At 39.1% G+C, this 12,971-nt stretch overlaps 1 protein-coding gene across 9 annotated transcripts in view; it reads left to right on the forward strand.

The window, feature by feature from the left end:
• The window catches only part of GCNT1 (glucosaminyl (N-acetyl) transferase 1), a 59,535-nt gene extending 47,474 nt beyond the window's left edge, over positions 1 to 12,061 (forward strand). For all 9 annotated transcript variants that reach the window (XM_043890696.1, XM_043890702.1, XM_043890698.1 and 6 more), the window contains 2 exons: positions 6,206 to 6,343; positions 7,583 to 12,061. In XM_043890696.1, coding sequence (XP_043746631.1) covers positions 7,723 to 9,009 — 1,287 coding nt within the window. In that variant the 5' untranslated portion in view covers positions 6,206 to 6,343; positions 7,583 to 7,722 and the 3' untranslated portion in view covers positions 9,010 to 12,061. The remainder of the gene's footprint in view (positions 1 to 6,205; positions 6,344 to 7,582) is intronic.
• The last annotated feature ends 910 nt before the right edge of the window (positions 12,062 to 12,971 follow it).

The following is a 12,971-nucleotide window of genomic DNA, read 5'->3' on the forward strand; positions in this document are numbered from 1 at the left end:
CAAATTTGGAATATTTCAGCCATTATTCATTTTTTTTCTGGAGATACCACACTCCGTGACTTCAGGATATACTATAAAGCTATAGTAATCAAAACCACATGGCACAGGCTCAAAGACAGACACATGGATCAGTGGAACAGAGAGCCTGGAAATAAACCCACATACTTACGGTTAATCTATGACAGAGGAGGCAAGAATTTATAATGGAGAACAGTCTCTTCAGTGAATGTTGTTGGAAAAAGTGGATCAGTTCAGTTCAGTCGCTCAGTCGTGTCCGACTCTTTGTGACCCCATGAATCACAGCACGCCAGGCCTCCCTGTCCATCACCAGCTCCCGGAGTTTATTCAAACTCATGCCCATCGAGTCAGTGATGCCATCCAGTCATCTCATCCTCTGTCGTCCCCTTCTCCTCCTGCCCCCAATCCCTCCCAGCATCAGGGTCTTTTCCAATGAGTCAACTCTTCGCATGAGGTGGCCAAAGTATTGGAGTTTCACCTTCAGCATCAGTCTTTCCAATAAACACCCAGGACTGATCTCCTTTAGGATGGACTGCTTGCATCTCCTTGCAGTCCAAGGGACTCTCAAGAGTCTTCTCTAACACCACAGTTCAAAAGCATCAATTTTTCGGTGCTCAGCTTTCTTCACAGTCCAACTCTCATATCCATACATGACCACTGGAAAAACCATAGCCTTGACCAGACGGACCTTTGTTGGCGAAGTAATGTCTCTGCTTTTTAATATGCTGTCTAGGTTGGTCATAACTTTCCTTCCAAGGACTAAGTGTCTTAATTTCATGGCAGCAGTCACCATCCACAGTGATTTTGGAGCCCAAAAAAATAAAGTCTGACACTGTTTCCACTGACTCCCCATCTATTTCCCATGAGGTGATGGGACCAGATGCAATGATCTTAGTTTTCTGAATGTTGAGCTTTAAGCCAACTTTTTCACTCTCCTCTTTCATTTTCATCAAGAGGCTTTTCAGTTCCTCTTCAGTTTCTGCCATAAGGGTGGTGTCATCTGCATATCTGAGGTTATTGATATTTCTCCCAGCAATCTTGATTCCAGCTTGTGCTTCTTCCAGCCCAGTGTTTCTCATGATGTACTCTGCATATAAGTGGATAGCTATATATAAAAGAACAAGATTAGAAGACTGTTTCTTCATACCATATACAAAAGTATACTCAACATAGATTAAGACCTAAATGTAAGATCTGAAACCATAAAACTCCTAGTAGAGAACATTCAGAAAATACTCCAATAAAAATTATAGCAATATTTTTTGGGAACTGTTCCTAGGGTAAAAGGAATTAAGATAAAAATAAACAATGGGACCTAATTGTAAACTTGAAAGCTCTTTGCACAGCAAATGAAACCATTGGACAAGACAAAAAGACAACCTGCTGAATGGGAGAAAGTGTTTGCTAATGACATGACCAATAAGAAGTTATTACCTAAAATATATAAACAGCTCATACAATGCAATATAAATAAAACCAAACAATTCAGTCACAAAATGGGCAGAAGATATGAATAGACACTTTTCCAGAATAGACATACAGATGGCCAACAGCCATGTGAAAAAAATGCTCTATATCCCTAATCATCAGCGAAATGCAAATCAAAACCACAATGAGATATTACCTCATACCGGTCAGAATTGCTGTCATCAAAAATCTACAAATAATAGGTGTTGGTGAGGATGTGGAGAGAAGGGAGTCTTAGTATGATGTTGGTGGAAATGTCAGTTGGTGCAGTCACTATGTGATGGTGCACAACAGTGTGGACATTCCTCAAAAATCTAAAAATAGAATTAGCATCTGATTCAACAGTTCTTTTACTGGATATATCTCAGAATAAAATGAAAGCACTAATTTGAAAAGATACATGCACCCCAGGATTCATATTAGTGTTAATTACAATAGCCAAGATATGGAAAGAAACTAAATTTTATGGAATATTACCCAGCCATAAAAAATGAAATGCTGCCATTTGAAACAATGTGGATGGACCTAGAGAGTATTATGCTTAATGAAATAAGTCATGCAGAGAAAAACAAGACTTTGTTATTAGTTTTATGTGGAATCTAAAAAAATAAATCAATATAAAAAACAGTGTAGAAACAGCCTCACAGATACAGAGAACAAACTGATAATTACCAGTAGGGAGAAGGCAGAAGAAGAGGAGCAAAAATAGGTATACGGAATTAACAGACACAAACTATTATATCTAAAATAAGTAAACAACAAGGATATATTGTACAGCACAGGAAAATATAGTTATCATTGTGCAGTTACTTTAAATGGAGCATAATATATAAAATATTGAATCACTGTGTTGTACACCTAAAACTCATAAAACAACTATACTTAAGTAAAAATTGGAAAAAGTCAAATTTGGAAAGTTTTCAGCCATTATTCACATTTTGTCTTCACCCTCCCCCATGCATGAACGCAGCCCCCTCTTAGCATCGCTGACTCATTGGGTTTAAGTTTGAGCAAACTCCGAGAGACAGTGGAAGCCAGAGGAGCCTGGTATGCTCCAATCCGTAGGGATGCGAAGGGATCAGACACGACTTAGCAACTGAACAACAACAACTTTCTTCCTTATCTCGCATCCTCTGCTCCACGTTCTTTCTGACATTCCTGTTATGCATTTGCTGATGTGCTTAATGTTTTCTCACAGATCTCTGAAGCTCCGTCCTCTTTCTTTCTTCTTTTCTCCTTTTGTACCTCAGACTGTGGACTCTCACTTGACCTTTCCTCATTTCCACTTATTCCTTCTGTGGAAGGAATACCTGCTGTGAGCCCCTCTAGTCAGTTTTTCAATTCTTTTGTTATACTTTCTATATAATCAGTTCTATTGGTTCTTTCTTATAACTTCTGTTTTGTTTTTTTTTTAATTGAAATTCTCAGTTTGGTTAAATACCTTTCTCATTGCTGTTCTGTTGCTCAGCCGTGTCCAACTATTGGCGATCCCATGGACTGCAGCACGCCAGGCCTCCCAGTCCATCACCCACTCCCAGAGTTTACTCAAACTCATGTCCACTGAGTCAGTGATGCTATCCAACTATCTCATCCTCTGTTGTCCCCTTCTTCTGCCCTCTGTCTTTCCCAGTATCAGGGTCTTTCCCAGTGAGTCAGCTCTTTGCATCAGGTGGCCAGAGTAATGGAGCTTCAGCTTCAGCATCAGTCATTCCAATGAATATTCAGGGTTGATTTCCTTTAGGATTGACTGGTTTGATCTCCTTGCATTACTCTCAAGAGTCTTCTCCAACACCATAGTTCGAAAGCATCAGTTCTTTGGCTCAGCCTTCTTTATGGTCCAGTTCTTCCATCTGTATGTGACTACTGGAAAAACCATAGCCTTGACTAGACGGACCTTTGTTGGCAAAGTAATGGCTCTGCTTTTTAATATGCTGTCTAAGTTGGTCATAGCTTTTCTTTAATGAGCAAGCATCTTTTAATTTCATGGCTGCAGTCACTATCTGCAGTGATTTTTGGAGCCCAAGAAAATAGTCTGTCACTGTTTCCATTTTTTTCCCATTTATTTGCCATGAAGTGATGTAACTGGATGCCATGATCTTAGTTTTTTGAATGTTGTTTTAAGCCAGCTTTTTCACTATCCTCTTTTACCTTCATCAAGAGGCTCTTTGGTTCCTCTTCACTTTCTGCCATAAGGGTGGTGTTATCTGCACATCTGAGGTTATTTGATATTTCTCCCGGCAGTCTTGATTCCAGCTTGTGCTTCATCCAGCTCTGCATATCTCATGATGTAATCTGCATATAAGTTAACTAAGCAGGGTGACCATATACAGCCTTGATGTAGCAGTAGTAATGTCAGTTGCTAATTTGCAACCCCATGGACCGACTCTTTGCAACCCCATGGACTGTAGCCCACCAGGCTCCTTTGTCCATGGGATTCTCCAGGCAAGAATACTGGGGTAGATTGTCATTCTGTTTTCCAGAGGATCTTCCTGACCCAGGGATCAAACCCAGGTCTCCTGCACTGCAGGCAGATTCTTTACCATCTGAGCTCCAGGGAAGTCAAACCAGTTGTTGTTCTGTGTCTGGTTCTAACTGTTGCTTCTTGATCTGCATACAGATTTCTCAGGAGGCGGGTAAGGTGGTCTGGCATTCCCATCTCTTTAAGAATTTTCCATGATTTGTTGTGATCCTCACAGTCAAAGCATAGTCAGTGAAGCAGAAGTAGATGTTTTCCTGGAATTCTCTTGGTTTTTCTGTGATCCAGCAGATGTTGGCAATTTGATCTCTGGTTCTTCTGCCTTTTCTAAATCCAGCTTGAACATCTGGAAGTTCTTGGTTCATATATAGTTGAAGCCTAACTTGGAGATTTTGAGCATGACCTTGATAGCATGTGAAATGACTGTAATTGTGCAGTAGTTTGAACATTCTTTGGCATTGCCCTTCTTTGGGATTGGAATGAAAACTGAGCTTTTCCAGTCCTGTGGCCATGCTGAGTTCTCCAAATTTGGTGGCATATTGAGTGCAGCACTTTAATAGAATCATCTTTTAGAATTTGAAATAGGTCAGCTGGAATTCCATTACCTCTGCTAGCTTTGTTCGTAGTGATGCTTTCTAAGGCCCACTGGACTTTGCACTCCAGGATGTCTGACTCTAGGCAAGTGATCACACCATCGTGGTTATCCAGATCATTGAGATCTCTTTTTGTATAGTTCTTCTGTGTATTCTTGCCATCTCTTCTTAATATCTTCTGCTTCTGTTAGGTTCATGCTGTTTCTGTCCTTTATTGTGCCCATTTTTGGGTGAAATGTTTCCTTGGTATCTCTAATTTTCTTGAAGAGATCTCTAGTCTTTCCCATTCTATTGTTTTCCTCTATTTCTTTGCATTGTTCACTTAGGAAGGTTTTCTTAAGTTTCCTTACTTTGCGATTCTTTGGAACTCTGCCTTCAGATGGGTGTATCTTTCCTTTTCTCCTTTGTCTTTCACTTCTCTTCTTTTCTCAGCTATTTGTAAAGTCTCCTCAGACAGCCATTTTGCCTTTTTGCATTTCTTTTTCTTGTGGATAATGTTGATCACTACCTCCTGTACAATGTCATGAACCTCCGTCCATAATTCTTCAGGCTCTTTATCAGATCTAATCCCTTGAATCTCTTTGTCACTTCCACTGTATAATCATAAGGGATTTGATTTAGGTCATATCTGAATGGCCTAGTGGTTTTCCCTACTTTCTTCAATTTAAAGTCTGAGTTTTACAATAAGGAGTTCATGATCTGAGCCATAGTCCATTCCTGGTCTTGTTTTTGCTGACTGTGTAGAGCTTCTCCATTTTCTACTACAAAGAATATAATCAGTCTGATTTCAGTATTGACCATCAGGTGATGTCCATGTAGAGAGTCTTCTCTTCTATTGTTGTACCAGGGTGTTTGCTATAACCATTGCATTCTCTTGGCAAAATTCTCTTAGCCTTTGCCCTGCTTCATTTTGTACTCCAAGTCCAAACTTCCGTGTTACTCCAGGTATCTCTTGACTTCCTCCTTTTGCATTCCAGTCCCCTGTGATGAAAAGGACATCATTTTTTGGTGTTAGTTCTAGAAGGTCTTGTAGGTCATCATAGAACCATTCAGCTTCTTCAGCCTTAGTGGTTGGGGCATAATGGTTGGGGATGTCTTAATGGTTAAGATGCTTACATATTTTAACAGTATCTCTGAATGTTGCTTTCCATTAAAGATTTGGAATGGGGTAATAGACAAGACAGTTGAAAGAAGATGAGATAAGCAACTAATTCAGCTGCAGGATTGTCTTCAGTGGGCCAGTGAGCACTGGAAATTCTCACAGCAGGCATAAAGTATGTTGACTTTTCCAATCATATAGGACTATTAAGCTGTTCCTTAGGTACACATTTTGGGAAATGCTACCAGAGTTTTCTTTTAAAAAGTTCAAGCTAAATTGCAGGATGTCTTCAAACCTTTAAAATGTTTATCCACAAATACAGAGTTAAAAAAAAAAAGACTGGAGAGAAGAAAATTTTAAAAGAGAGACATCAAGTAGTCATCATTTTGAAGAAAAAAGTGAATATGATCAGCCATCATTTTGAAGAAAAAAGTGAATATGTCGAATTAATGGACCAGTATGCTTTATGAGTGTGTGTGTATACTTACATGGGCGTATGTATCTCTTCAAAAATTTTTCTTTTTGTTTCACATTTTTTTTTTTTTTAAAAAGACTCATGGGACATAACACCACTGCTGGATGCCTGGTACATTTAAGAAACCTGACTGCATAAGAAGCACTCTACATGGGCACAGGATGTTACCTGAAATCGGAGAACTAATTCATCCTGACTTTTCTTGATTTTAAATGGTAAAGTCTAAGTACTTTTGTAATATTATTCTGTACTAATGATGGTCAATTATTTTTATGGTCAATATTCACAAATTATTTCCTAATTAAGTGTTAAAAAATTGTAGTGCTAATTCTGGTGTTAAAAATTTTTCAAATCTCTATAAATCTGGTTTTGAGAGAGTTGACAGTATTTGATTTTCTTTGTTAGAACCAGTTGCCAAGTAATAAAATTGACTTTTGAAAATGAAACAGCATCTGTATGTTTGTAAACATTTTCCATAATAAAAATGGATTAGGCTCCTGGAATTTGAATGCAGACAGAGAGTCTTTCATAAGTTACAATTTGCATACAAGTGTTGTTTTTCAGCAAGGCTTAACTATTATAACCTGTTATAACCAGTGCAGGAAATACAAAGCTGTTTCTCTATTTTGGGTCGTGTATATTTTCTCTTCCTGTGGTGCCTGGTATGGAATTGAACAAAGTGAGGTCAACCCAGAACAGTTCTAAATCTGACCTGCTTTCACCTGAAACTTTCTGTTCCACTTTGAAAATCCAGTTGACCTGCTTTTCCTTCAGAGATTCTTAGCAGCCACAGTCATTTCTGAACGTCTCCTTAAGTGCACCCCATTCCTAAGTTGATGAAGAGTAGAATGGATCTGATCTCTTCAAATATCTGGGGCTGCTGATGCCAACTGATGGACATTAATGGATGTGTCTGGAGAAACCCAGATTAGTAATAATTTCTAGGCAAGTGATGCTAATTACCACTGGCCAAGGATCAAAAACTCACCAACTGAGACTTCCCTGGTGGTCCAGTGGTTAAGACTCCATGCTTCTACTCAGGGGGTGCAGTTCAATCTAAGATCCCACATGCTATGCAATACAACCAAAGAAAACAAAAAGCAACAATAACCCCTCCTCCCCTGCAAAATAAACACCAAAACTCACCAGCTATGGAGAATTCAATAATTATAGCCTATAGGTCTTCAACTGTATTTTGCACCTCAATATACCTGAGAGGTAAAGTGTTGATTATAGGATATCCTAGCATATCCTTGTACTCAACTTTTTAAAAAAGATAATCTGGCATTAATACTAGAGATGATGGGTATCCTTTAACACTTTTCTCGGATTGACCCACTTTGTTTTTGTCTTCTGACCTCGTAGCAAAGAGGACAGTTTTTGAATCTGATGAGAAGATGTCGTAAAAGATTCTATTTATATATGTGTGTGTACCCTTTCTATTTTTCTCTTAGTGCTATCGTCCATTTCAAGATGCCTTTGCACTTTTGATAAATGCAAACTGACAAATCTCCACACCACGACAGAGAGGAAATCAGTACTGCTTGAAGCCTGAAAGACTACCCTTAATAAAGCCAAGTCCCCAGTTGTTGAAATGCTGAGGAAGTTGTGGAGGAGGAAACTTTTTTCTTATCCCACTAAATACTACTTCTTATTTCTTGCTTTTTCGCTGGTCACATTCACTGTTTTAAGAATTCATCAAAAGCCTGAATTTGTAAATTTTGGACATTTGGAGCTGTTTGAAGAGAATCCTAGTAGTAATATTAATTGCACCAAAATTCTACAGGGTGATGTAGATGAAATCCAAAAGGTGAAGCTTGAGACTCTAACAGTGAAATTTAAGAAGCGCACTCGATGGACAAACTATGACTACATAAACATGACTGGTGATTGTGCTTCTTTCATCAAGAAGCGCAAATATATTATAGAACCACTTAGTAAAGAAGAGGCGGAGTTTCCAATAGCATATTCTATAGTGGTTCATCACAAAATTGAAATGCTTGACAGGCTCCTGAGGGCCATCTACATGCCTCAGAATTTCTATTGTATTCACGTGGACACAAAATCAGAGGACTCGTTTTTGGCTGCAGCTGTGGGCGTGGCATCCTGCTTCAGTAATGTCTTTGTCGCCAGTCAGCTGGAGAGCGTGGTGTATGCGTCCTGGAGCCGGGTTCAGGCTGACCTTAACTGCATGCAGGACCTCTCCAGGATGAATGCAGACTGGAAGTACCTGATAAATCTCTGCGGAATGGATTTTCCTATTAAAACCAACCTGGAAATTGTCAGGAAGCTCAAGTTGTTGATGGGTGAGAACAACCTAGAAACGGAGAGAATGCCATCCCATAAAAAAGAAAGGTGGAAAAAGCATTATGAAGTCGTGAATGGAAAGCTGACCAACACGGGAACTGACAAAATACATCCACCTCTTGAAACACCTCTGTTTTCGGGAAGTGCCTATTTTGTGGTCAGTAGGGAATATGTGGAGTATGTGCTCCAGAACCAAAATATCCAAAAGTTTATGGAGTGGGCCAAAGACACATACAGCCCTGACGAATATCTCTGGGCCACTATTCAGAGGATCCCCGAAGTCCCAGGGTCACTGTCCTTAAGCCATAAGTACGACACGTCTGACATGCAGGCGATTGCCAGGTTTGTTAAATGGCAGTACTTTGAAGGAGACGTTTCCAAGGGCGCCCCCTACCCGCCGTGCGGCGGCGTCCACGTGCGCTCCGTGTGCGTTTTCGGAGCTGGTGACTTGAACTGGATGTTGCGCGTGCACCATTTGTTTGCCAACAAGTTCGACCCGGACATCGACCTCTTTGCCATCCAGTGTTTGGATGAGCATCTGAGGCATAAAGCCCTGGAGACGTTGAAACCCTGAACGCTGTAGGCAGTTTTAGAAATACTAATAAGGAGGCAGGAGATCTACCCCCATCTGATGCTTCCACCTCCAGAATCCAACTGAATTCTTCAAGCCAGAGAAGCGACATGCTTTCTGCAGAGCAGGGTCGGTTAGAAAGGTTGTATTCTTAAGCCTGGACTTACAGTTAATGAGAGACTCGGGCAGGTTGCAAGGCATTGTAGGGGAAGGTAGCTGGGGAAGAGGCTGAAGGCAAGCTAGCCTTTTAAAGAGCTCAGGGACTTAAAAAACTTTTAAGATTTGACTTGTGCCAAAATTACTTGGAAGAGCTTTAAATATGACGGGTTTTCCTGATTTGAATAGATTTATAGCAATAACCCAGTCGGGATATAATTTATCTTGTAGATTATGTTTGTTGAAAAAGAAATTTGGCTTTAATCGAAATGATCTTTGTAAATGATTGACTTTCTGCTGTTACTTTGAGCTATGTTGTGTATCTATATATGCCATCTCAGGGAACTTGAAAAAACGGGCTTGACTGAATGTGAATCTTTCTCATTTTCGCTTTTAACAATGTATATGTGTTTTTAAAAGAAAAAAAGAAACAATTTCTAGTTTAGTTGATTCTGTGAATCATCTTAGGTTACTTAAGAAGTTAAGGTATCTTGGGTTGTTATAGTGTCTACAGAGTAACACTAAATTTTTTCAAATATGTCTCTCTTGTCCTCCAGTCTCCCCACACCCTGCTATCCATCTGTATATAAACTAGTTTTCATAGTGACCCATGTTACAGCCTCAGTTCTCTTATGTTTGGTAGTAATTGACCTGTAGAACTAAGATAGGGTGAAGAGTCATGTGTAGACAATTTCTAATGAGTGTTAAAAAGCACCAATCTGTACTATCCCCAGAAATTAAGGATATTGCTCTTTGGATCAGCTGTGTCCATGCTCCAGACTCTTGCATCTAGCTGCCACTTCTGTCACCCTTAGAAAGGAACTGGCTTCCCCACTTCTTGTTTCTTCAAGTTACCGGCCCACTGGTTAGTCCTCAGCTCTTTCATTGTAAGTTCCCTTCTCTCTCAGAACCTATGAGGAGGGGAAAGACGTGCTATTGTACCACCTACTGTGCTTGAAGGCCTGGGAATCCTAAAGGGGAACATTAGGTTTGGGACAGATTGTCTCAGTATTGATATTATTTTTAGCATATAGTTTTTACTCTGCTTTTCACCAAAAGAGAGATTTGTGGTTGCTATTGCTATCTCATGTCTAAAAGTAAATGAAGATATTTAAAAAAGCACCAACTTGCACTTTTTCTAAGGTGATAGCATTCAGCCAAAGATCTAACAGGACATAGGAAGTTTTTATCATGAGATGTCAAAAAGTTTTACCTGAGATGTCAAAAAAATTAAATCCATGAACTTTATTGTTAAAACTTAGCCAACTTAAATAGTATATGGGAAGTTCATAATATCACACAGTGTTCAGGCATTCAGCTGAGAAAACATTTTATTCCATGGAGTTAGGAAACAGTTTTATCTTATGGAGAGATTTGTTACACCGACCCTCCTGAATGGAAGTTTCACACTTTGGGAGACTATCATTTGTAAATGTGCAAATCAGTGGATTGCTCTGGTTTGCATGATTTAACATGGCAGCCAATGTTGGACCAAGAAAAATATACCCGCATTGAAAATTCAAGACATGATGTCAGTGAAGGCATTGTATGCGTAGCGTTCTGTCTCTGTTGACTTCTAAACCAACTTGTTCTTTTAATGCATGTTGGTGTCTCTCTCATGCTCTCTTTTAGAAGAAAAGTTTTACCTGTAAGTTAGGCCTTTTTAAAAAAAAAAAAAAAAAAAGAATTCTAGAACTCATGATTTTCAGTGACATACTTCATGTCTATGTCTTGTGTTTTCTTAACTTCAGTCATGGTGTCTTGACTACTGTACTATAGACATTTTCACTTTTAATTTTGAATATTTACAAAGTTACAGGAAAGTTAAAGGTAATGGTACAGTGAACATTATATAACCTTCACCTGGACTCACTGGTTGTTACCTTCATGCCTGTGTGCTTTCAACTGTATGGATTTTTGAATTTAACAAAATTGAAAATTGAAAGTTAAAAAAGTTTATAAATATCTAAAGTTATCACTCATAGCACTGCTCTTATTGTAGTGTGACTAAATCTTATTCACGTTTAAATTGGCAGCTTTGAGGGATTTTTTTTCTCCCCATAGACATAAAAACAATGATTTTAGAATCCATTTCTCCAAGCCCCACTCTAAAACTGTGGACCCACCATCTTTTATGAAACTGTGGTACCTTTTCTTTCTAGAAAGGTTACTTACTTAAAGGTGTCTGAATATTACCCTATTGCTAATAGCTTTACAGGGATTATATAGCCATTAGGACTTTTAATTTTATGCTTTTCAACATAACTTAAATTTATACTAGTGGGACAAACAACTGGAAGAGTCAAGAAGATAGTTTCGAAAGGAAACCCATACTAGATTCAGGAGGAGCAAAATTGTAAGTTCTTAAAAAAAAAAAAAGAAATGTAAGTTCTTTGGGAAAGGTATATTACTTAAATTCCTATATGTCAGTTATTAAACACTAATTTCTTTTACTGTCATTTAAGGTCTCTTATAGGGAATTATTAGAAATCGTGTTCCCAAATAAATCCTTAAACGTACAGAAACTGCAGTTTTTTAAATGGAAGTATTCTAGTTAATGAAGTGCTGATCAAGATTCATGTTAAGAATAAGAAGTAACAAAAATAGTTCTTCCTTGACGGGTGATTACCTAGGCTTTCCTCAGACCATGGTAAGCCACCACTCAGCCTTGAAAATCAACTACTATTGTCTCTAAACATGTGTTGATATTTGTGTCATTCGAGTACAATTTACTTAGATGAAAGAACATATGTGGATTTTCCTTGTAGTCATTTGGGGGAGGAGGAAGCCATGTTTTACTTCATTTCACCAGTAGAGTAAACTGACCTGAACTTTTTTAGTTGGCTTAGAAAAGTAAAAATCATTTCTCACTATGGTAAAAATAAATCAGTAAATGCAAGACTTTTCATGACACATGTGGTTACTGTGGGTTTTACTCTCTTGAATAAGAGTGTGACTGAATGCATTTGGAAGTAGGCATATCACCATTAAAATCAGCTATTCAGAAACTGGGGCCTTGTCTCCACAAGTTAGTCTTATTTTGTTAGCTACATAAGTTACTATTTTTTGTTAGCTACCAGCACCCCAATATTAAATTTAGTAGTTGGATCTGATAGTTTGTAACCAACAACTGTTTTGTGTGAGTAGTTATTCAAAGCATAAAATTTAATTCTTAGGCAGAAATGTCTGAGAGAGGGTGCGGTTATGGTAAAAAGAGTAACACAGTTTATGCCAAAAGAGCTACACAGGGAACTTTAGAAGGATGCAGTTTAATAGCCAGTGTTGCTTTCTGGGCATCACTAGCTTCAGCTTATATCTGCTGAGGAAGCTTAGGTCTGCTGAGCAACAGTGACCATAAATACTAACAAGTCGTTACTTGCTGCGGTCTGAATGTGGAGAGCACGCCAGAGGGAAGAGGGAAGTCCCCCCTCTCCCCGAGTATTGAGTGCCAGCTCCAGGTGTCTCCTCACCTGATCTGGTAAACCCTTCTGCGTTCTCTTCATGAGTGTCCCTCAGTCATGTCTGACTCTTGGCGACCCCGTGAACTGTAGCCGAACCAGGCTTCTCTGCCCATGGAATTCTCCAGGCAAGAATACTGGAGTGGGTTGCCATTCCCTTCTCCAGGGGATCTTCCTGACGCCAGAATCGAACCCAGGGACTCCTGCATTGTAGGCAGATTCTTAACCGTCTGAGCCATCAGGCTGACTCTGGGTGCTCTTTAGCCCCATTTTATTTATTTAATTGGAGTGTAATTTCTTTACAATGGTTGTGTTCGTTTCTGCTGTACAATGAAGTGAATCAGCTCTATG

Source organism: Cervus elaphus, chromosome 29 (assembly GCF_910594005.1).
Source record: "Cervus elaphus chromosome 29, mCerEla1.1, whole genome shotgun sequence".
In the NCBI taxonomy this organism is placed as follows: domain Eukaryota; kingdom Metazoa; phylum Chordata; class Mammalia; order Artiodactyla; family Cervidae; genus Cervus; species Cervus elaphus.